The following is a 25,923-nucleotide window of genomic DNA, read 5'->3' as shown; positions in this document are numbered from 1 at the left end:
CACAGCTCAGCAACGCTGGAGAACTCAGAAACTGTTAAAAAATGGCAAAAATAAAGCCTCTGAAAACTGACACAATGCAAGGAAGAAACCAGGATTTTACGACAGAAGTATTCTCAAATGGAGTTAAGAGCTGTACAAACTTCCTTACAAAGTCTGGACCCAGCACTGCAAGGCACAGCATTTGGCAACAGGACAGCCAGCAAATGATCTCACTGCAAACACCTCACACTGCCAAGGCCTTTTACTCCCTTGCTGACCATGCCAATTCTCCTGCAAATTCCTTTAGGGGACAAGAAGGCAGACCTAAGCCATACTTCAAGCTTATCTGTATTAAAACGAAGGCATATCTACACTCCAATATTTCCAAGAAGCTGATTCTCTGTTGTTCAAACCTAGAAAAACTCTAAAATTAGAGCAAGGAGTAAGACTGACTTGCCTCAAGGTAATTTAACTAGAGATGACCTCAAACCATACAACTTCTAGTGCATTTAAGTTGTAGCCTCAAGAGCTAGAAAAGATGGCTGGAGAGGAAGGTTGGTTGGGTTGTATTCAATCCAGAATGAATGCCATTCTGGCAGAACACCTAGAATTTCACATGAAAACCCATTCTGAAAGCCATACAAGGGGCAGGGTTAGTGCAGCAACATCAAGTGCACAGGACCAGGATCACGTCTGTACACTGCAGAAGTGCAGCTGGAGATCATGTCGGAGGGTAGAGGTGAAAACCTCATCTCTCAGTCCTGGAGATAATCGAGAGCACCCACAGCACAAGCTCAGAGAAGAGAAGCAGCTCCCAGCTACCAAGAGCTGCCTCAGTGCAGTGTCCCCTCAGCAGTGCCATCACTCCCGCTGCCGTGAGACAGCTGTGCAGGGACAGCTGGACAGTACCGAGAAACAACGGCCAAGGAAAAGCATCAAATCCATTACAAAATCTAATTCTTCCCTTTGTATCACGTTTCACATTTTGCACAAATGTGAAAGAATCATCTATTGCTTAAGAAGTCATCTGTATCCAGTGTTGCTTTGCAGCACATTGCTCAGCTACTGCTGTTACAGCTCATGGCTACGCTGCATCACTCTTACAACCCCCACAAGACACTGGCAAAGCACCAGTTTAATGAAGACAAAGAGACATTCATGTGGCCTTGTCACACGCACAAACTTCAAATAACACTGAGGGTTTGGGGCTACCTTAGCCATATACCAGATCCTTGAAGGGGGAATTTACCCTAAAATCCCACAAAACTGTCAGTGCTTGAGTCTAGTTGCCAATTTTTATTTCTCCCCAAATGACCTCTGAAAAACTCTCATGGCCTGAGGCAGAAAACAATAAAAAATAATCAAACCTCAGTTCTGCCCTTGATGTCCACCTCCCCCTGCCCCTCCCCAGCTAGCTGGTGGGTACAGGGAAGGCCCTCTGCCGATGAAGCAATGAACACTTGAGGGACCTTTCTAAGCTTTATTTTTTTACCCAAATAATCTGGGATGCATCTGATCCCACATGTCAGCCTGCAAATTTCTCCCTCACTTTTAAGGAACATACTGAAAGATTAGTTTTTCAGGTCCAGAGAAACTTTGAAGCAGCATCTCCACCTCTGGATTTTGGTAGTCACCATTTCCTCACTGTGCAGGAGCACTCCCACTTCAAACACACAACATGAACTGAGGCCATGGAGAGAAGTCAATTTACAGCAAAGTCAAACATCTACTCTTGTATCAGAAAACCTCTCTGGTGCTGGAAGTGCACAGCTGTGCAGTGGTAACACCTACAGAGTTTCTTTCTGCCACTGAAGCCCCCAATGGACAGCACAGCCAGACCAAAGCCCTCCTGCGACTTCCCGGCGCCATTTCCAGCTGTTTGATGTCACTGCAGTGGCACAACAGGAGCTCCCTTTAAGGGTTCAGCTGCACTTTCCTGCTGGTTGGTCCACTACATCACATTTAGACTACTCCTTCCTACTGGAGAAACTCTGGTAAACAAGGAAAGAGCAGTCATTTTGCAATTGCGTTACACCAGTGCTGTTCAGAAGAAGGCTGATGTGCGGGTGAGCTGCAGGAGCCCCAGCGACACAAGCTCCAAACTGAAGAGCCAACACAGGTTTCAAAGTAGTTCCATACTCATTTATGTTTGATCTGCATTTCTCTACGTCCCATACAGAGTCAAGAAGCTGAGACATTAGTTCCTCAGAAACTTTATTTTCATTCAAACTACAGAAATAAAGTAGTACCTTCCAATTTCCCGTTATATTTTCTGCGTAGTTGTACGGCTCAGGGCGAGATGCACTGGGATAAACTACCCTGTACATACGGAGGAAGATAAGGCTCAAAAACTAGCTTTACTTCAAAGAATGCCAAACCTTACCTATGAGGTTGGCTCCAACTCTTTGATAACAATAGTAGGCACAACATAGGAAAAAAGATTGATCTAAACTACCTATTGTAAGCAAAATCCAATTATTCATTACAGAAAGTCAAAGAAACCTTTTAGAAATAACAAAACAGTTTTCTACTTTGAAAAAATAGATGAGTCATTTTTGCTTTATATACGATATATTCACACACACTTTCAAGTATCATTTTCACTATTATCATACTTACATGGCTAGAGATAAAAAAATTAAATCCCATAAGCAGATTATTATGCCAAAGAAGTCACACACTGTCTTTATCTGGGTTTAGCAACACCTGGAATTATCCACGGTATCACAGTGACTAAAAAAGCAGTGACTAGACTCAGTGTAATTTTTCCCTTTATTAATAAACATGTTTTAGTAAGGCTTGAAAAGCATCAGGACTTAGAAAAACGGAGACAAGAAAAGCATAGGCAGTCATAAACCCCACGCAGTCATAAACCCCACAAATTCACAGCTAAGCTTGTCACACGCTCAGTACTAGCAGGGAATAAAATTTTAAAAAAAAATCTGAGTTATGTTTGGTTAGCAGGCAAACTGATACCAACAGGCAGACTTCAGCTAGGATGTTTTTACATTTAAGGCATCACACAAAATAAGTTAATGCTGGGAAGCATAACAACTATCATGTGCACAGCCGTAATTCACACGTAGCTCCAGACATCAGAACCTGCTCTATTACAAAACAGAAAGGCTAGAAGGGAATCCCATAGTCTTTTGGGAAAGTGCCAGGCAGCCACCAGACAAGAGGAAGAGTGACCATGGTTTTTATCACAGGGGAAGGAATTTAAGTGCTTATTAAAGGCTTTGCTACAGTGCCAGAGCCAGACACCTGAAAACAAATTCTGTCAGAATACAAAACTTCCAAGAGCTAAAAGACAGAAAATCTGTTCAAGCAGCTGCAGTGAATGGGTGTCCCACAAAGAGATCAAAAATGGCAAGCCTTTGGGATTGAACAGCTCCTGGAGCTCTGAAGTGATGATGCAGAGGTGCAGTAGGTGCCTTCCATAGGACTGGTTCCACACTGCTTACACTAATGCACTCTGCACTTCTGCCCTCCAAAGAATTTAGATGGACAGGTATAAAATGTATCAAAATGCAATAGTTATACCTATTTCCTTCCTGGTCATGTATTTTCCATTTGCCTGTTTTTTTGCCCAATGGGAAAAGGCACAAATTCTGCATTAAAAAAAAATATTTTGAGACCTAAGTAAAACTTATTCACAAAACAATTTTGCAGAAACCACAGACTGTTTTTAAGAGAGCAAAGTCATCTAAAAGTTAAGTGCCAGGCAGCCTGAAAGCTCTATGGTTTTAACCATCAAGCCTGTCTAGTAGAGTACTTGAGTGCAGGATGTTCTTAAAACTAGTTTTAAAACCATCAGGCCAAGCTCAAAAATAAAGCTTCTTGGAAACATGCAAGGTCACATTATCAAAGGGAAGATTCATGTCACTTTCAGGGACTAAAATCCAATGTTTTAGGGTTTGTTTTGTTTTTTTGCATTTAGTAAGAGTCCCAGAGTGAAGTCCAGAGTACTTTTCCTAAGCAATTTAGTAAGAAAGGATTCCATTAGGTAGGATGGAAGCTTTGAGCTCACTCCAGGCTTGGCTAAAAGCCACTACTCCAAGTTTCCAGAGTTTGGGTAACATTAAAGTTAAGTTTCCTGAGCTAGAGACAACTTGATACACAAGACATTGACAGCACAGCAGGACAAACAGAAGTGACAATGAAAAGCATTGCACAGCCCAACATTACACCCAGAACCTGACAATTCACACATATTCCTCATGTTGCCCCATCTTCACAGGCTGTATTTTCACACATTCTTATACCTCTTCTAGCACAGCAATTTCTGCTGTCTTTCCTTGCTCTGCTGGCTTTGTATGACATAACCCCATAGACATTTACTCTGTAGTCTTCCCAGGCTTACTAAAACCATGCATTGATAACAACCACCGCTTTAGGTGGGAGTTTAATGACACTGAACATCCTGCATCAATATACTTCAACATTTACTACTTTGTCCTCTCCTGAGCCTGTGGCTGTTATTTTAATACACAGAATGGAGAGCTCTCCGCTTTCTCCCTTAGCACACAAATACAAACTACACCATTATAATCAGAAGAAGATTAGTATGCAGCACAAAGTGATTTGCAAGCTGGAGAAAACAAGGTTTGTGGTCATTTGCTTCCTCTAAAAATGAATTAAAGGCATAGGCTGTATGTTTGATAAAGCAACCATGCCAGCTATTTTCCTCTCAAGTCCTCTAGAAATACTGCAACTGTTATGTGAGCAGCAAAGAGCCTCAAATCAACCTGCCTGCAGTTTCCACACTGCAGTACAAGTTAGCTGGCTGCTTCAATAGGTTCAGGCTCAAAAAGCTGAGACCATTCCAAAAAAACCCATCTATCGCTTTTCTATATGAACAAAATGCTGCTACCCTAAACAATACTCTGGTCAGTCTTGTAGTGAAATGAACAAAGCCAATACTATGTAGTTCTCACAACAGCACTCAGGTTAATGTCAATGCTCTTTAAAAAGGGCAGCACTACCACTGCTTCCAGTGACACTCCTCTGAGGGAGCCTGGCCACCCTGCTCCCAAACTAGACACACGCAGTCACAAGCTGGGAGGCTGGTTCATCTTCACATTCCCATGCAAGCAAGCATTACTGATGATTAGCTGAAGCTGGGAAATAGGCATGAACTGCTATATTCTACTATCAATGGACCTATTACACAAACCTGACTTGCTCTGCACACCTGCTGAAACCAGTTACATGAGAATCCACAGAAACCAGCACACAAACAGCCTTGACAGCTCTCTCCACATTCACCAGCTATCCTGGTTAATGACCAATACTGAAGGCATAGTATCTTTAGATAGGGATGTCTACTCTAAGTGTTTCTATTAAACAGTCACAGTAATGATCCAGACATTTTTGGCATAGTCTGATATGCTCCTTATGACACATTTCTGATCAAATGTGCAAGAAAAGTGTTCAAGTCTATTTCAGCACACAGACACTTCAGTGACTTCATCAGGCAGATTCAACTAAAGCTTCACTGCCAGCAACTAAACTTGCTTTAATAAGTTATCACAAAGATGAAAACCCCAATAGGCACTTGCCTTGAGCACTTAACTGAAGAAAGTTTCCACAGCCCTGGCAAGATCTTTAAGTACATCACACACTTGGGGGAAAAAAAAAAAAAAAAAAAAAAGAAGTCAGCAATCAAGCACTGATTTTGCTGCGTGCTCTAAGAGGTGGAAAGAAAAAGCCTCTCATATTTTACTCAAAATAAGTGAACTCAACACTGGAAATCTCCTTCACCCTGTGAACTTCCAAGTAAACTAACAGCTCCTCCTGGTGTAACTTTCAAACAATGAAACAAAGCTTCAATTAGTCAGACATATATAATAGCAAGCTATCTAGATACTCATACTTTTATTTGTAGTCATGTCTCTGGTATGCTCTACTTATACTTTATGCATTATACCCTTAGAGCAGAATCACTCGCTAAAGCACTTCTACTGTAGCTCCTACCTGAAACTAAACAGCTTTCTGTGTACCCTTGAAATTCTTGGTTGGGCATAAAACAGGAGTCAAAAGAGAAACAACACAAACCATGATCAGTTAGACCAACCACTAAAAAGAACAGTAGCCACACTGATGTAATTCCACTTTGATTTAGGGTGCTATCTAGTAGGTTTATTAAAAGTTTCAACAGACTATAGCTCCAGACTTTATCTTTCTCGGAAGACACTACAATAGAAGCCACAGTAGAGACTGCCTTGTCACAAGAGGTACAAATACTTGCTGTATAGATGGAGAAATAAAAGGACAAATCTAGTTGTCTAAAAGACAATTCACTGTACACATTTTATTTACAGTTTTGTACACTGTCTTAGTATGAATGGGACCGCTTTTCTACTTGAGCCATTTTAACCAAAGCAAAATAACCTAAGTAATACAAAGTGTTAAAATACAGCATAAGATACAAAAACAGACATACTATTTCTAGTAAGGAATGTAAATTATGGTGTTACATTAAAAAAAAAATCCACATTTATGTTCAGGAAATCACACAAAAAGATCACTGATTTGACTGAAATGCATAAATCTGTAGCAAAGCTTTGATGTTACAAAAAACCAAAAAATTACCAAAGAATGCACAAAATTCATGTTTATTCCACCTTTGTCATATTCCCAGATTCTTCACCAAATGTTACATGAGCAAAAACAACTGAAATCAAAATATCACTAATGTTATCAAATAGGGAAAACAAATAAATTAATCTAGCAGCCATCAGCAGAGGTTACAGCAAAGATGATGCTGTATAAAAAAATTGCTAGAAAACTGTATGCACCATACTCCTTTTCCAAACCAGCAAAATCTTACTGCATACAATGCAAATGTAAAACTGAGTAATTTTCTGCAGGTACAGAAATGCAACTTTTTTTTCTGAATACTGTGGATAACAAATTATTTTTTTGCAATAGTAATGTTTCTACCAAGCTATTCCAGAGTGGGCCAGAAACACACTTAAGGATTTTGGGGCAGGGGGTGAAGTGTACTAAAATTCCAATTGGTAATGGTTACTTCAGCCAAAATAGAAAAATTGAACACAGAAGTACAAGACAAAGGCGAATGAGACTTCTCACAAATCTTAACAACATTTAGATGGAAATCAAATTTAAATGTAGTCCACTCTGCTTTTGAAGAGGCTTTGGTTCAGCTCCCAATCTCGATTGCTTGACGCAGTCTCCTATGAAAGAATACTCAGAAGGTGTCGTCTTAAACAACAAACCTATTTTTAGTGGTGGAGCCGCTCTTAGTAGCTGTGTCTGCATGGGACTGATAACCAATCACTATCTTTGGAGGAAGTCCTAATCTTTCCTTGTATACTCTCCTGGAGAGGAAAAGAAATAAAACAACAGTTTATGCAAAGTCCTTTAGGAAGGAATTAGTATCAGGACACCTGCTTTTATGGTGGACACCATAAAAAAAGAGAAAAAAAAAAGAGTTGCCTATTTAGAAACAATTTCTCATACAGGAATAAAGGACTTGAAATATGATTTTTCTAGTGTATTGCATCTAAAACCTACTTAAATTTTTTTTAAATTACCACATATAATAGGATTAGTTATTGAAAAAAATAATTAACAGAACTAAAATGCAAAATGCAGGGACTCGACACTGCATTCATGTGAGCATTATTAATACCAGAAAGCTGTATTTCCACATACAGAAACAAAACAGCTATGAAGAACTCCTGGTTCATGATTCCAGAACTACTGAGATGATAAAGTCATCTGAACCAAAGAAAACATTCTCTGGAACAGACAGTTTTAACCACTCTACACATCATGGCTGCAGAGAGTTGCTGTCTTTCCTTTAACTACTGAGAGAAAGCAGATCCCCACAGACCTTATCACAGGCACCTTACCCAACAGAAGCTTTAAGAATAAACAGCTTGGCTCTTATGTCTTAAGAGAAAGAAGCAGCAGTACCTGCCTTAGAGAGACACACACAGAATACTCCTTAGCACAGAGATGCAAGTCACTAATGGCCACTCCTGTCTGAAGTGAAGGTAATATGGAAGCCCATGGGCAAGATAACTTACCTTGGTCCTTGTGTCAGTTTGCCAAAATCTGAACTTTTTTACAGTACTCTAAAGGAGTCAACTCCTTAGTTAATGGTAAATACCATTCTAAAATGCTGTCTGATGCCTACTAGGTTTATTGGAATATTCTGGTAGCAGAAGATGAATACCATAGTTTTGCTCATTTATTATTAAACACTTACCATTGAAGCCCAAGAACATGACTATATAATAAAATTGTTAGTAGAAGGCAGACACAGATTCTTAAAGCCCCAAAAAACACATGTCAAAAGAGCCATCAGGTAGTGAAAAAAGTAAGCTGCTATGCCTGACAGTTCAAGTTTGGATTAAGACGGATGCATTAAGTCAGGAAGATAAATGTTTTCATTGGTTTTCATAAGACAAATGGCCTACAGTGACAAATTGAACAGCACATTATTCCGAAGCATCAGTACTATAGACTCCAATAAATACTTGTGTAATCAGTAATTGTAATCACATAACTGTGTAAATAGTTGCTGTGTAATTAGTAATACCGGCTACACACTAGAGCAGAACATGCATTTTCCATAGCACAGTCTCATAATCTGAAATAAATACTGTTGCTTACTTAATGACTAGAGCACGCTATTACATAGGTCAAATAACCCGTGAATCTCAGCATTGCTTTATCTGTACTTAGAGGCAAAATGTAGGAAAACACCTGTAGAGTTTCACAGCACATCACTACAGCTTTTTTCTTTTTATTTTTTTTCCCCAAATTTAAGTACATCCTTCTGTGCTTAAGACTTGCAGCACCTTTCCTTTCCTAACTTATTTGTAAGCATTACTTTACTGGGGGGAAAAAAAAATATCTTATCAATGCTCTACTCTTACTGACACCCACCTTTACCAACTGGCAGGCTGGAACAGATTGCACATTACCTACAGTTGTTAATTACAACGCCTCATTATGAAATGAGAATTTTTGCCAAGATTTGTGTATGGGCATGTGTTAGTAACTACTCTGCACTGCTGCACTACCTTCACTGTAGTTTAGAAATGAAGAACTGAACACAATTTGGTACAATTATTTAAGCTTGGGATACAGCTCTGCACAGGCTCCACTTGTCTGAAATACCTCCTCTGCCTAGCCAGCTGGCTTTACATGCATGGTTACACTTCATACAGCCGAGGCACTGATCACATTACTTACCCTATATGCGTAACAGCATCCCTGTTTTCACATTCAGTTGTCCATATTGCTATTTTATCACCCTTAGTTCTAACATTAACAACAGCACCACACACATCATCACTGTAGTCATCGAATGACTCCCCAATAAGGCACAGCAGCTGTGAAAGAGAAAGCAGTTCAGAGTCAGAATCCTGTGCTGTAGACAAGCACTCAGCATACACAAGGACTGAGGAACACATTTTACTGCCTACAGCCACTTGCCATCCAACAATCATTTTCTATTTATTGCAGTGTCTTCTTGAAGATCCAAATATTACAAGTGAACATACTCTAGCAGGGCATCTTCCCTCTAGTCTCAATTTTCCATTCCTCCTCCTCTGCCACCTGCTGCAAGTTCTGACACAGCTGATCATTTCCACAGTGCTGCCTTCCACCCCATCCTCCAAATCCAAAACAAGAAAATAAAGCAGTGTATTCTCCTTTCTATAGTACACTTAACACAGATGGACCAATCTGAAATTTGTGATGTTTCCATCCATCATCTAGGAAGAACCTGTTAAGGACTATTTGCACAACATCAAGTATGTAAGGTTTAACCTCAATGCTGAAGCCTATCAATTCAGAGGTAAATCTGACTGCAGCCAGAAGATAAGTGCTATCCAATGAAATGTTACTTCCTATCAACACTGGAAGCTTCAGCATTCCATAAACTAAAGTAGGCATCAATGATCCTGAACAGGGTTTAATACAATGCACCAATGCAGGTGCACAAGTAACACAAGAATCTTCCTCCCAGGTTTCTAGCAGTGAAGCTTGGAATTGGCTAGGGACATCAGACTGAACAGGGTCACAGTCCTGTGCAACATGCTAACTCTGAAAGTGGTATTTAAAATCTGCAGCTTGCAACTTGTAAAACAAGCAATCCTGATATTCAAAACTAATGGTTTCCTGTGCTTGAGACACACTTGCCTACATTATTCTGAATTAAAAAAAAAAAAATCTGCACACTGAATCTGTGAATGGACACTTGTTTCCTTCCAAAGGACATTAAATACACTGCTGTCACATCAGTTTTCTGGTACCACTTATAACATTTGGAGATTCAACATGTTTGCAACTTTTCGAACAAAACAGGTCTTCCAGTACCCATCAGACCCACAAGGTCTGGCTGACTCAAGGAAATACAAAAAAGACAAAGCTTGCTAATGAATAAATTGGGTGTAACTAGACATGCTTTAAATGTTACACCCAACTGCAGGCTGCACACACTGAGTAATTCAAGCCACAAATGGCTAAGATGAAACCACACACAAACATGCAAAGTATCGATCAACTGTCTTAGCTCACGTACAAGATGACTACCATGCTCAATAAACACTACTCAGGTATGTTTTTCATGAATGTTGCACAACAGGGGAAAAAAGTCCTCTCAAATGAAGTTTAGTTTACAGTTAAGATCATTATAATAAAAATTTGTTCCAAAGGGGAGTTTGAAACGCTTTGATTTCTATTGCAAAAAATTGGTTGCATATAATTACTGGAATTAGAAATGACAGGGTTGTTTTAGGGCACATATCACAGTCACCTGGGTATTTAGGCTCTGTGCCACTGCTCACTGCTAAGCAAAAAGCAGAGCCCTCTAGCCTTCAGTTTACACAGCCTATCTATGGCTCCAAGCCATATGTCATGGCTATTAGCAGTCAGGACTCACACATGCATTAGCCCAGGTACATGCAGCAGGATGTTAATTTGCCCATGTGCAGTCACAGTGCCCAGTACTGTAATGCTCTCTTCACAACTACAGCAACTACAAAGATCCTGAAAGTTCTGACATTTTGACCTCTGCTTTGATTCTGAAGGCCATTTCTCCCTTTCACAGGGGTGAAATACTCCCTGCCTCTCACAAAAGCAAGGACAAAAGATGAGAGATTTGCCAAGACTGCTGTGCATTGTCCTGTCTGCAATCCATGTCCCTAAATCCTAGATCGCACTAGACTGTCTTAGGCTATTCTGAGTCAGTTCCTAGACAACACATTTTTCTGTGATACATTTACTGCAATCCACACTACAAATATAAATATCATTCAATTCTATTCCAAAGAGATAACAGCAATGGAAAAAGAAAGTATTTTTATGGTGTGTGTATATACAGGATGAATGCACTGTTATTGCCTATCCCAGCATTTAAGATAAATATAGAAAGAAAAAAATAAATCTGAAACTGCCTTGTTCAACAAAGCCAAAACCTGAAAACTATTCACTTTTTCAAAAAGTATTTGTAAAACAAATTGTTTTATTAATTGAATCAGCAAGATGCCATTAAGACAATTCTTATTTTCACAGTAGTTCAACAGTAATGTTCTATACATTACATGGGAAAAGCTTAATCTGTCCTGCAGAACTCTCCCTGTTGTGCCTGCTAGAACCAAATATTAGACAGAATACACCCAACATGAAGGATCACTATTGAAGAAACATGTTTCAAATACAGCCTGTCACTAAAACCCTACAGATACTCTGCTGCCAAGAAGTTAGTATAGTGTAGCACACAAATATCAAATCAGTTAAATATATTTTCACACAGACATAAGACTCCTCAGCTGCCACTGGTGCTTACTGTCTCTAGCCAGAAGCGATCAAGGTCACTTCGTCTCTGCTGCTTGTTTAGTGTAATTAGCCATCGGCCTCCTCGCTTGTTTTTTTCATCTTCCCACATGGGTTCAATCCCATCCTGCAAAGAAAGGCCACAAGTTAAATCAGACTCCAATTCTATTTTTCCTAAAGAGACACCAAAAGGCCAGTGATAACTGGAACAGTAAGTTAAGAAATGTACAGTTTAAGATACATACAATAATGTCCAGAAATACTGTCTCACAACAATATCAAATTTCCAAAACAACAAGTGCACACTCTGATGAATTTTTAGTTCTACAGAAGCACCACAGTCCAGGCAAAATCTAAGCTATATATTACATTAAAAAAAAAACATCTGAGGCAACAGGCAAAGACAACCACCTGCTTTGCCCTGCATGAAACCAGAATGTAGCTGCTAATTTGATCTGGAGTCCTTATTTTATGTCTTGCACTCAGTGCAGTATCAGCCAAGCGCTTCACTTATGCATACAGATTATTTCACTGAAACAGACACCTTCAGCAGTCTCTCTATGACTTCTTCCCACACAAGGTGAAAATAAGAGGATTTTCATCGTTGGGGAGGAAAAAAAAAAATAATCAAGATACCCTTTCAAAGCATGATTTGATTCACATTTTGCCAGTGGCCCTGTACTGAATAAAAGGATTCTGCATGCGCTGATACAGCAAAGCAGCCAGCTATTACTCCCATATGAACCAGCTATGGTGCACTTCAGAAAGTCATTAAAAAAGTCAGTAATTGTCTAGACAGAGGAATTCTCTTAAGAACTGTCCACTAAGAATTGCACTACAGAACTTATGGCTGAAAACTAACTGTTCAACATGCAGGATGGAGTGGTGTCATCTCACTTTAAATATAACACCCTCACTAGCAGCTGCAGAGCTTAAACTAATTCATCACCTTTAAGAGGACCTCTTAAGAGGTCACAACTAAAGGACAGTAGTAAGATACTGCCCAGAAGCCTGAAACAGTTGCCAATTCTATACCTATTCCATGAAATTATGTAAGTATTACTGCTTGATGACAAGCAAACACAGAACAGATACATGTACTTAAAACACAAATTAAGGATTCATGCAAAAAATGAAAGCATTATCCATAGATATCCTAATCCCTGAAGAGCCTGCAGCTTCTTAAAATTCTGCTAAGGTTTCTCAATCACCTAGAATACCGTTATCCTTCCCAAACCCAAGCAGCAGCACCTCTTCACTAAGCTGCTAGGTCTACAAACAGTGCACACAGTCTGCTGAGGAACCCCAGCCTTTGGCTGCATTCTGTGATCAAAGGACGAACCAGGCACCACCACTTCAGGGACTATTTAGGTGTTAGAATCCAGAAAGGAAGCTGCATGATAGAAGCACTACAGAGAACTTAGGATTTAACTTAGAGCCCCAGTTCAGATCTCCACCCCAGCTGAGGCAAGATTTCATGTACACTTTGCCATCAGCATTTCCTATTCACTCATCTGGACACTTCCTTAGCATGTTCTAATTGTCCATGTTGGGTGCACTTTTCTATTTCATGCTTAAGTAACACAGCATTTAACTGGTAGTATAAAAATTAATATGAGTAATGTGTATCTGGCTACTAGTACCCATAAGGAATACTGGGCAACATTGCTGCCCCCCACAGACATTTTAACTCATTTCACATCAAGTGACAGAGCTGGAAAACCTTTCATATTAGAAAAATTTACACTTAATTGTTTGCACGAACATCTCAAACACATAACAAAGACTAATACAGTTACAGATTAAAAACTACCATCTGTGATGTGTGTCAAAGCAAGTGATTGCAATTTCAGAAGCAGTGACAACCTCATTTTCAGACAGCAAATGTCTGGGACTGCCTCAAAAAAATTAACACCTTTATGACATTCTCAACCGTGTTCCTAAGCGAAATATTTGGACAGTGTCTTGCTTAGTCAGGAAACCATCCATCAACGTCCTTAACTAAAGAAAAAACATTAGCAAGCCTACCTTAAAGAGCGAGTAGTCACAACCAGGCATTAAATTACTAGAGAGCTGGATATGGTTGTATAAACTGTTGGAGGGAAAAAAGCAGGATTAGAAACTAAGCATTGTTTTAAGGTAAAGTATTCTTAAATAATTTAAGACATATGACCAAACAAAGCCCAGAAATTAAGGGGCAATAAAGTTATTTCAGAAGTAATCCTATTTCTTAAGTATTTTTTTAACAACATAAAAGTATCAGTATTAAGATGTCCTAGGCTTAAAGCAGCAGAATGGAATAGGAACCCCACAATTGTTTTTAAGGTCATCACAAACACTTCTTTCAAACCTAGTTCTAAAGTTCGAAATTATTAGAAACATAACTCACTGACTGAGCTTTCATGGCAACAGGTTCTCTGTCCATGTGTATTCTATACATTCATGGAATAAGGATAACTGTTCTTATTTCTAGGGCTACTCTCACTGGTGAGAATGCTTTTTAGAAGAAAGGTTCAACCTTGCTATTTGATATAGTACTCTAGGTATGAATGCTGTAGGCCTGATAATTCAAATTAAGGACTCAAAAGACAAAAACACACAGTAGACGACAAAATATATATTCAGAATTAAATTTACAACTGCACAATTCAGAAAAACAATCAAAGGAGTACACAGTGTCTCCTCCTCAAACAAGGAGATGGATACCTTTTTTCACCCCTGCACTGTTAGGGTCAGACTTCAGGAAGAGGCCTGCACACACTACAACACCACCTGTAGACCAAGACCAACTAATCTCGAGACATAGTTCAGCATCAAAAAGAAAACTGATTACTGTGATGTTCGAACAATGAGAAATCACACAGAGGAATTTTTAACACCAGTTACAAATTCAGCAGTTTGCCTCTTAAGTTTACCTTAGAATGAAGATCATTTCTTCTGTAACCTCTAATGAATGTTTTCAAAGATGCCATTAATCTGCATGAATCTCAAGTACTGTGCTCCAGATTCAGGCAATCTTGAACGTGCGACACGGACCAGCAGTCAATTTAATCAAGCAGGAAAATGTGGGGCCATCAAATTGGCAATCAGTTGGCCACCAGTATTAACAGGTTCATATTACTATGAGATAGCTACTGCACAAATTGGACGTTCTACATGTCTGTCCTGTACACATGAATATAAGCACCGTTTTAGCGTTTCAGCAAGACAGTGTGCATTTAGAGGATGAAGAATTTCTCCATTCACATTTTCTTCAACAGACTTCACCTTCAGTTGTGCAAATATTTCATATTACACACAAGAATTTTCAGGTAATGGAGTACTTTATAGTTTTTTTGACTTGGACACAAGCTTTGCCAACACATCCCAGAATTACTGTACAGATTGAAAAATCTTTACTTACGCCCAAAAATCTTCAACAGTATCAAACTTTGAGATAAGACGAAGATTTGCTTGCCAAGTTTTGCTCTTGTCATTTTTAAAAAACCAGAGTGCCCATCTAAAGGGGAACAAAATAAAAATATCTAGATATTAAATTATATTAAAAATGTAATTATTTCTATTGTTATATTCAAACTAATTGAAAACCTTAATATATTATGAGCATGGAGATCAGTTTTCATCAATAAGCTGCGTGATCAATTCTTTACAGACCAGCAATGTTTGTACTTTCATCACAAGAATCATGGCAGACTTTATCAATCCATTAGGTAAATATTATAAATAGCTTTGGAATTCCTTTTGGACTCTAAACCTCTCCTTGCTGTGACTGCTAAACTGCAATCCCTACCACAAACAAATGACTATGGTCTAAAACAACACCAACTATTCCAACAGGGCTCCCTGGCCAGTAATTTCCTTGTAAAGGTTACATAAGCAAGTTATAACACTACAAAGCTATGTATGACATGAAAGCTTCCCAAGCACTCACATACTAGGAAAGCATAAATCTTAAAATGCAAGCCCATTAAGCTTACTAATGGCAACCACCTCAAATCCACACAAACTGATTGTTTCAAGTTTTAAAATTAGCATATATAAAGACAAGACTACTTTGGAAAAAAAAATCATCTCTGCTGAGCACAAATACCAAGACAAAAGTGAACCTTTCACACAAAGATGCTCTTTCAGAATCTAAAAACCATCATTGCAGCAATTTAAAGTGCTGGAAGAGGATACCTAATGAAGCATTTAATCAAACAGTTGGGTTTTTTTCCCATTCTGATAATTTCAGTAGTGTTGAAACAACTCAGGTTAGCACTAGACTAAATTTATCTTCTCTCAGCAGAGAGCTTTAAGTCACTATGTGTCAATCTATTGTTTTGAGACCCTTCCTGACATTTCAAACTTATTAAAAGTTTACTCCTTTCCAGTAATAGCCTCACTGCCACTTGTAAAGAAGCATCAGCATCAATTTAATCAAGGTGTTAAGAGGAAAGAGGAGAATGGAAGCTGAAAGACAACAAGGGAAATGGGATACATGTAGCATAGCACTGCAGGGAAGCACTGTCTTCCACATTTGCTCTAAACTTGGAAAAGAGTAAGGTATCACTTGGTAAAAGGTACCTGCCAACATTAAGTACTGAGCACTCCAAGTAACTCATCAGCTTACTTGGAGAAAATTATTTCCAAGCTGGTCTTTTTGAAGCTGTAAGAGGGCTTGAAGTTTTCACTAACTTTGAAATACAATTTTAACTACAAGATTTTACCATTGGCACCTTAATTTACCCAAGTAAAAGGCAGAATGCAAGATTTTCCAGTTCTAGTGGGCAACAGCCTCACCTCATTGTCAGCCTCTTAAAATACATCAGACAAAAGCAACAAAAGCTCTGCCTGCCTCCAGCTAAAAGCAAAGCCATGCTCTTTCAAAGTACCTGGCTGGATTCTGAAAACTTGCAAAGATTTTCAGCTTCTGTAACTGCACTATCCGAAGAACGCTATGAATATTAACATTTGGATCAGATTTCTCCTTTCTCTGGAACCTCACTGCAAAAATCTTCAAAAAAAACCCGGAGAATTCCCAAAACACTACTATAGAGTGTAAGGTCAACAAGAACTGCAAAGCCACAGGCATCTTTCTACCCTGGGCAAAACTACAATCACCTTTCTTGTACCATTTACCTGTTTTGTAGTGGATGTTTAATATACTGTTCAGGGCTGGCAACCTCCTGACTAGGCGCTGGCTCGGTTTTCTCCTCCTCTGCAGGTTGGGGGTTGGGAGTGGTTTCCTGTTTGAAGAAAGGTGTTATTAATACATTCCTTCTCAATTTTTATTGAGGTAATTAAGTTCTCTGAAGTTACTTTAGAAAGGATGAAGCTAAGAGTTCCTATAATTTATCTTGATTAGGGGCCCAAATCACAAAAAAGAAGCACAATTTGTATCCCTTTATTCTTCAGCATCTGAACAGGTCTTACGATAAACACTAACTGCAGGAATTTGCATTCTGCTGTTTAGTGATTTACTTCCTATGCAATTTGTTTCAAAAATTATTTACTGTACATCCTTGTCTAATTCTGAAACAGTTTTGAGTGCTATTTCAGAAATATACCATCTATGTTATCTAGAATATGCATATCTAAAATTCAGAGTAGTGATTTCAGAATGAAAATTTTTATCAGCTTCTAACAGAGCATCATTTAAAACAGGTGTACAGGCCCTGTTATTCAGAAAAAAATCTATTAATACAAGTAGAAGATAAAACTAAAATTCTCAGTCTAAAATCAGCTACTGCAAGCAACTAGAAGCCAAGCAAGTGCGTAGTTATCTTTTTATTTGCAACATCATCATGAACTAAACAGCAGAATTTAAACACATCATTTCTCAAATTTCCTACTGAAATAAATGTACTTACAGGTTTAGTATGTATTAGATTGATTTCAAGAGTTATTTTTTTCAACTTTCTAGAGACAGCTCTAGAAATGTTAAATATACTTTAAAATAAAGTAGTAAATTATATTCTCTTTGCATGCAAACCCCACTCTCAGCCTGACACTCTCAGGCTTGTCATTCAGTTCAAGAAGTCACTGTGTCAGCTTTGAAATTCTAATGCCTTTCCTTCAATCCAGAGAATACAAAGCTTTATTGTGAGGCCAAGTGTCCCTGCCAGTTACCACCATCCCTCCCTCATCTGCGATCCATGCTAGAATATTACAGAAACATGGAATGAGGACTGTAGCTCCTTCCCAAGAGCTAACATAAAAATGCCTATACAGTTGTCCCCTTGAACAAAAAAGTACTTCAGTAATATAAACAAAAGCTAACTACAGCAGACCCAAAAACTAGATGTTTCCAAATGTGGCAATATAAGAGTAGCATTTAAAAATTAATTTAAATTTTCTGGTTTTAACAGAACAAATTAACATAGGAGTAAATTAAGTAATGTTAAGAATTTAATTAATGGAACAGTCTACTTCAGGTTTCCACATAAATTTATCACACCAAAGCCGTTAAAGTGGAATGGATTTGAAGTGACAACACTGTTCAATCTTCACAGACCCAGCTGGCAAACTCTTCTGGATAACACCTAAAGATCTGTCTTAACAGGAATTTTCTTTTCATTATCAATATATTTAGCATGTTATAGTTTACATCAGACAAGTTACTCCTTTATGGTTGAAAATAAATATGCCTTAGCTTAACAGCCCACCTAGAAAAACACCTCATGATATGTCAGAACACTCACATGCACCTGCACTCACAGCAAAGAGACTGAAATGCCAAGATCTAACAAGAGCACTTGGCCAGTGCTTTGATTTACACAGTACAATAGCACAATTCCCTTCCTCTTAATAAAACTAAATGCTTTCTGAGATTCCCCAAAGGGATCATCACTAACAAACCCACAGAAGCAGTGTTGAACGATCTGTCACATCTTCTCCAGTGTAATACTATAAAAAGATAAGCAGACCTTCAAAAAAGCTTAGGAAGTTTTTCAAATTCTACCTAGAATAGAATTTCTAGCATTACCCCCACTTATTTTTGCTATCATTCATCTTTAATCACACAAAATCATCCCACTGAACAATTCAAGACAGTGCAGAAAAGCTATAGAATTCACCATGGAAGCGCTTTAATACTTCCCTCTTCAAGTTATCTGTACTACATTACAAAGAAACAAGTATAGATAACTAAAACTTATGTGTGGGTCCTTCAGGGGCTTCTAACTAGAAAATTCAGAAAAGTTTCATGTGCAAACACAATAACCCTACAAGAAAAAAATCTGCTGATATTCTGGAACAGCACTAGGTTTTGGGATTGTGCTTTCAGTCACAATACTCTACAGTTGTGGCACCTAATATTCACAACTGATTTATAAATGCTATTGCACTAGGAATTTTAACATCAAACAGATTCACTCTTGCTGAATGCAGATGCAGTGTAACTTCCAAAAACAATTTCAGCTGAGAATCTAATGTTTGCTCAGCAACTAGCTTTCATCACACAAAGAGCTAATCCCAAAGTCTCCCTGGTCACTCTTCCAGAATTATCACAACTACATAAAATGGAAGAATCAATAAAAGTTACTGATCACATGCAGGGCTAAACTGTTTCATAACTTCTAACAAAAGACAACATTAGAAAATATTAAGGCAGCACATACAGACAAAAAGAAAAATGCAATAAACCTCAACACCTGCCTGGTACACTGATGATCATCCTTCACACAACTACATGAAATTCTATTTTTGGACAAACAGAAGACATCTGACTCAGCACAAGCATTTTGCTTAAGCCACCACAATATAAAGTCCCTTTAGATATTCTGAAAGCTACATGGCATTCATGAAACTCAGACTAACCATTATTCAAGCTCCTGTCCAAAATAGCAAATGACAGCTTAACTCCAAGGTCTGGCTTTGACCCTGACCCAGGACTGTGCCACTCCCCTCAAAACTATGCCACCAGAAGAGACTTTTTCAGCACCAGGCTGCTCCATCAAGGATAGCTACAGGTCTACACACCAGGTATAAAGTTGGAAGTAGAACTTATTATTAAAAAACATTCTTTCTGGCTGGTCTCAGAGAAGCCTAAAGCAGCTTATTTTCACTTCCTTCTATTTTCCACATCCATCAAGGAAAACAGAAAAAGAACCATTTTAATTTTTGGCTGGTTAATCATTATCCGCCCCTATTACCTTTCATCTTACCTTTATCTTGCTGAGTACCAAAATGAAATGCTTGTATACCAAAGCATTTTCATTATTAGTCAAATAGAAACTATGTAAGTTCATTAATTAGTCTATAAAGTCCTGGTATCCAAGAAATTGCATAGAATTCTGTTCTATAAATACCACATGGATTTATGTTACTGTCCACCTTTTAGCAATTCACAGCTTGAAACCTGCAGTTGCAACATTATTAACCAAAGTCAGACTGACTCCACCAGTAGTTTCTGGACTACTTTATTTAAAATACTTTGTAATACTTTACCATTGCTCATAAGTAATGTATTCTTTAACCTAAAATTGACTTCATACTAAATAACCACTGAGTTTGCTGCTTTTAAAATATAAGTAATAAAACAGGGTAGCATTACCAGATAAACTGGAAAGCTTCACATGGCCAATCCCTTCTCATACAAAAGACAGCACATAATTAAGTGACATTTATTCACTACCCACATGGTTTCTGATGTAGGAATCAGCTTGCGGAAGTCCATGAAACATTTGCCTACTCAGCATTTAATAATGCTGTATATCTGCAATTACTTGGATTCTGACACTTGCAGATTTAATTGGTGTTATTTACTCTATCTCCACAGCACATAATGATCAACATATCAAAGAAAGGTGTGCATGTCACCAGGACAGGAAGCAAAGAGCTTTTACAGTAAAAACTGCTTCATCAGGTTTGTCTGTTAATGAGAACAAGCAGCTTGACTAGGTTTTACCAAGGGTTTTCAGGTGCTGCCCAGACCACATTCATGCCATTAGCTGTTTAAAGAAGTTGTTTAGCAAGTCCAGTTGGAGTGCAACAATTATTTCTCAAAAGGACATAACCCAGCACTATTATGCGCTCTTGGAGAAGGCTAAGAGAATTAATTAGTGGAAGAGGCTTCCCAAGTCTTCTTGCATTAAACCAAAATAAGTTAATTCCAGAGTTTTCACCTTCTTGCTTGGGATTTCCAAAAGAATAAATCTGCTTGTACCAGTTACCTGATGTCTTGGGGAAAAACATTTCTACTGTCTGCTGGCCCTTACACCTCTTGCAGGTAACTGCTACTACACTACAGCCAGGGTAATTTCCAAGGCACAAAATTCAAGGACTATTTATTTCAAAACATAATGGACAAAAAGAAAGATTAAAGCACACCCACAAGCAAGGATTATATCCTGTAAGAGAACAAACCAAATGGTGATCTGACACACAACTCTGAGGAATGAATCTACAGTGGTAAAAATCATATGTAGTACATGTAATAGCAACTGGAAGAGAAGTACTAACAGCCACCTGTTACCAATTTAAAAGTGTGAAGGTTTCCAGACAAAGAAAGTATTCCTACTTGTGACACAGCAAGGCCTAACAGAGAGCAACTATCCCATCTGCATTCATCATTACTTAGAACACCACGGATTTTTGGAAAGGCAATCACTATTAGACCACAAACACGAAACCTGATTTTAACTGACATCCCCTCAAATTACAACAGAAGTGCAGCACGTGTACAGGAGAACAGGAATAAAAGACTAAGCAAAAAAGTCACATACTTCCTCCGTGGTCAAAGGTTTTCTAGGAAATACCACCTCAGATTTAAAAGATAAAAAAACTATTTATAGCCCTCTTGACTTCTGCAAAATGGGTTAAAATACACTTGAAAATACCCATCACATTTTCACCATTTAACTCACAAACTTCTAACTAACATTAGCAAATAGGAGTATCAAACTACCTCAGTATCTTTGTGCTTTTTGTAGCAGTCTAAGCAAGCTGCCCTTGTGCTAACACCTCTTATCCTGGTCTGCACTCTGCTGCTGCCTTTGCTACTGGAACACAAAACCTCCCCATGGGATGAGTTTCCACATCTAACATTCTGTCACTTCTAAAGCACTCAGACAAGAAAACTTCTCAAAACTGCTGACAGATAACAGTTAAGGTAATTCAAAGAACAAAAAGCCTCTAGTCTCCTCAAACATTAATACACAAAAGACCTCCACATTTTGCAAATACTGAGCCTCTGGTTCAACAAAGCATAGAACTTTATATCTGCTGAAAATTTAAGACACATTCAATATTCAGAAAAGAATTTCATGTAGCATGTATGAATGGTCAAGAGAGAGGTCTCCAAACTAAAAGTACTGGATGTACTACTGGTATTCCCAGTGATTGCAAAGTATGGTCATATACACAGGTTATCTGATGAACAGCACAGAGCACAAGAGAAATGGATCTCTATTAAAAAAAAAAACAAACAACTTTTAAACAGTTTAAACTTCTCTGCCTTACATCCATTATACAGAATCAAGGACAACTGGCACTTTAAGGCCGCTAACATTCGTGTTTCAGCACACTTATATCTGTACATCACACACTTACACCTTCCTAACATCAATGTCCTATAGAGGAACAGGTGTTAAACTAGAAGAAATGAGGACTACTGCAAGCTCATAGCTTCTAAATAAACAGTTTCTAAACTCAAGTTTAACCTCGACTATCAAATATTTCAACAGTGAAAGACAATTTATCTGAGGAAAAGGTCACATTAATTCACATTTAAAGTCTGCATTTCTCTTTCATGATGCAGGTACTCTACCAATATCCCTTATTTAATCCTCCCTGCTATCTCCTCAAAATTCAAACTAATCTTTACAAAGCTGCCAAAAGTGACACATTTTCTCATCAAAAAGTTTCCCATGTACCTCCACACCTGCAGGGAGTACCAGTAAATTAAACACTGCTTGATTTCATGTGCTATTTTTATGCATTTCTTTGAAATAAGTTTGGTATTTTATATGCTGTGTGAAACGTAATTATTCAAAATTGCTTTCAGGAAAGTGTTTATCTCAAAAAATGTCCAAGATGTGCAACATGCTCCTCTTGGAGGAAGCTCCATACTCAGAAATGTTATTTACCATTCAAAAGGTTATGATAGATATCCTCCATTAAACAGCATGAAAGATACATCTATCCTGTATCATTTCAGAAAAATGCAATGAGGAAGCAACTGTGCTCACAATACTGCAGCTCAGTGCTATACTGACTTCAAACAGAGCAGGTCACTGACTTTTACAGCAGAAATATTCAGCCACAAGAGCAAGTCTAAAGTTGAATTCAACTTACATGCTAACTGTCTGCAAATAATACAAAATAAATACCTTTCAGCCTATATTGAATTTACAAGGATTGCATTCATAACAACTGCCATTAAACAAAAATATAAAAGAATCATGATGCCATTTCCAATCTGCACGATGAGGGATTAGATTTATATGCACCTAGAACTTACAGGCTTTATGCAGCTACATTTTAAAGTCACCTTTGGTAAACAGCTGTTTACTAAAGCATTACTACTGGTTTTGTTGGTAACTTTGTGGACTTTTGCATGGTGTTATCTGATCATATTTAATCCTCAAAGACTGTATGACCATTTTAACAGGTGACACTTCTGCATAGTCTCAAAAATTAATCTAGAATATTTTTAAAAGAAAAACATAGACATCACAAGAAAAAGATTTAACCTGTCAGTGTTGCAAAGGCTTAAGTCTTCCCTAGAGTGGAGAAATAAACCCCTGTGCAATTGGTCTGTATTTATTTAGAATGATCTTGCTTTCTTTGACAACTAATATGGGACTCTCTACAGAACTCAAAACTCAAGTTCCTGTATTTGTTAACAGTCTGAAACATTTTTCCAGACTCTTAAGACTTTCAATGTATGCTACTTTTGAAACCATGACAGTACTAAAACCATCACTGATCTTAGTAGAAGCCTATATAAAAAAAAACCAAAACCAAGCCATACTCAGTTGTACTTTAATTTCCCAAGACACAGTCTCCCACCAGGAAAGCATTACAGATGACAGCTCTACAAACCCAGGTCCAGATTTTGCAGGCGAGCAACAAAAAGGCCTCCCTATGATCAAGAGGCAATCCCTAACCACACATGCAATTAAACTGTTCAGCTGCAAAGCACAGGGTATTTCTGCAACACTGTGCAGCTCTGACCTCAGTCACTACAGAGACTAACTAAAATTAGACTAACTTTAGGCTTAGGATGAGATGTAGGCCAATAAACAAAGGCCTTGCTATTTACTTCCATTTGAAAATAAGCAAGCACAGGTGGTAGCTGACTCCTGAATGCAAACACACTGCAGCTACAGCAGAACGTTCAACAACTGCATTAATTACTTAAACTGTCATGAGCGTTGCCCATCTTCTGCTTTCAGGGGCTCCGCACAACTGCTCACGGTAAACCAAATCTGGGAAATCAATCTTGCTGGGATGCAGCATGGCAAAACCAACTGTCCACTTTCTGCTACATTAGGCCCAGATCCACCTCAATGTGCCTGCCGATGGAGTTAACGGCGAAAATGCTGCAAGGACAGTTTTTGTGTCAGCAGCACAGCGAAGAAAGACCCAAGGCCCAGGGCTTTAGAGCATTCAATTTCTAATGGCTATATTACAAATTACTTATCACAATTCCTACTAAGCTCTACAGTCACCACAAAGCACTGCACTGAAAGGAAGCCCTCATCTTCAGGTATGTGGGCAACAACTCGAAGACTGGCTTTTGGATGTGAAAACAAGTGTTTAACATTGGCTGAAGAACACGGGAAAGGTGCTGCTGGTGATCTGTCTTGCACTCTTAATACCTGACACTCTTCCTGCACAGAACTGCTGCCACGCAATTTATAAATACTGACCCACATTAAACTTACTCATTGGTAAAAATACAGGGTTTGGTTCAAAGAAGAAAACTATTAAAAAAAAAAAATCAGTGTCCCTTACACAAATGGGCAAAATTACTCTTTATTTAAAACCACTGATTTTCTAACTTTTTTCACTTCGCCTAAATGTTACAAAGCCTCCCCAAACAGCACACTGACTACTTTTTCACAGCTGGTAAGTACAGCAGCGAAAAGACCTCAATTGTGTTTTCCTGAAACCCTAACAAAGTCTTCTGCTGTCCTCATGATACACAATCATGTGGGATTAGAATAACAACTGTACTTGGATCACTTCCAGCTGCTCCAGCTCATTATGGAAGTGCAGGCTGGGGCTACGTTTGTAAGACCGAGCATAATACCATGAACATAATTTATCACCTGGAAAAAAAAAAAAGCACTGAATTATTATTCAAGGTATGAAGGAAAAAGAAAATCAAAGCAACCCTCGAATAAAAGATGACACAACCTGGAAAAGACGATTTCGTTTGCCGAGTCTCGCCAGCCGCGCTGTGGCCGCGACTGCCGCAGCAGCGCATCTGTGACTTACCGACCCCGCGCCCCCTCACCGCGGTGCCTCTCCCCGGGGCCTCCGGGGCACAGCGTGTCGGGAATGCGGCCTTTCCTCGCTGCCGGAGGAGCCGCCCCTCGCTGCCCGGCTCGCCGCGACGGCGGGAACCAACATGGCCACCCCCACCGCGCCACATGCGCCGGGCGGCCCGGGCGGCCGCCGGGGCCGCGGGCGGGGCGCCACACAATGGGCGCCGCCGGACCGCGGGCCACGCTCCCGCCGGGCCCTACCTGAGCCGCGGCCGCGGCCGTCGTGCCCGGGCGGCGGTGCCGGCACGGCTACAGCGCCCGCCGCCCCCTCCCCCGCCCCGGCCCCTGCGAGCGTGCGCTCCCCGCCGGCCTCCCCGGCCGGTCGCCTCCTGCCCGCCCGCCCGGGCGCCCGCCACGCTCTCGCCCGCCGCGGCCGGCGGAGCGGCGCCTCGACGAGGAGGAAGAGGATAAGGATGCGGTGAGAGGAAGGCAAGGGAAAGGCGGGCGGGAGAAGAGAACACGGCACTCACCGGCTCCACCGCCGCCATCTTAGAGCGCTCGGATCGCGGACGCACCGCGGGGCGGGGCGGGGGCGGGTAAAGGCCCCGGGCCGCACGCGATTGGCCGCCCGGTAATCACGTGCGCCCGGAGGCCGTTTGGGGCGCGGTGCCAGCCGGGAGATGTAGTCGTCAAGCGCGGGGGCCGCCGG

General features: G+C 39.6%; 1 protein-coding gene across 1 annotated transcript; it reads right to left on the bottom strand.

Moving 5' to 3' along the window:
• Nucleotides 1-2,176: 2,176 nt before the first annotated feature.
• Nucleotides 2,177-25,918, bottom strand: EIF4E (eukaryotic translation initiation factor 4E). Its single transcript, XM_086888424.1, has 7 exons — nucleotides 25,745-25,918; nucleotides 16,918-17,024; nucleotides 15,200-15,295; nucleotides 13,825-13,888; nucleotides 11,810-11,923; nucleotides 9,211-9,350; nucleotides 2,177-7,322 (listed from the first exon to the last, which is right to left on the bottom strand). The coding sequence occupies exons 1-7, from the start codon at nucleotides 25,760-25,762 to the stop codon at nucleotides 7,208-7,210; spliced, it is 654 nt and encodes a 217-aa protein (XP_086744550.1). The 5' UTR covers nucleotides 25,763-25,918; the 3' UTR covers nucleotides 2,177-7,207.
• Between the last annotated feature and the right edge of the window lie 5 nt (nucleotides 25,919-25,923).

Source organism: Cyanistes caeruleus, chromosome 5, assembly GCF_971803275.1.
Source record: "Cyanistes caeruleus chromosome 5, bCyaCae1.hap1.1, whole genome shotgun sequence".
NCBI classification, from domain to species: Eukaryota; Metazoa; Chordata; class Aves; order Passeriformes; family Paridae; genus Cyanistes; species Cyanistes caeruleus.
The sequence above is the reverse complement of the archived record's forward strand: the minus strand, read 5'-3'. Positions and strand labels throughout refer to the sequence as shown.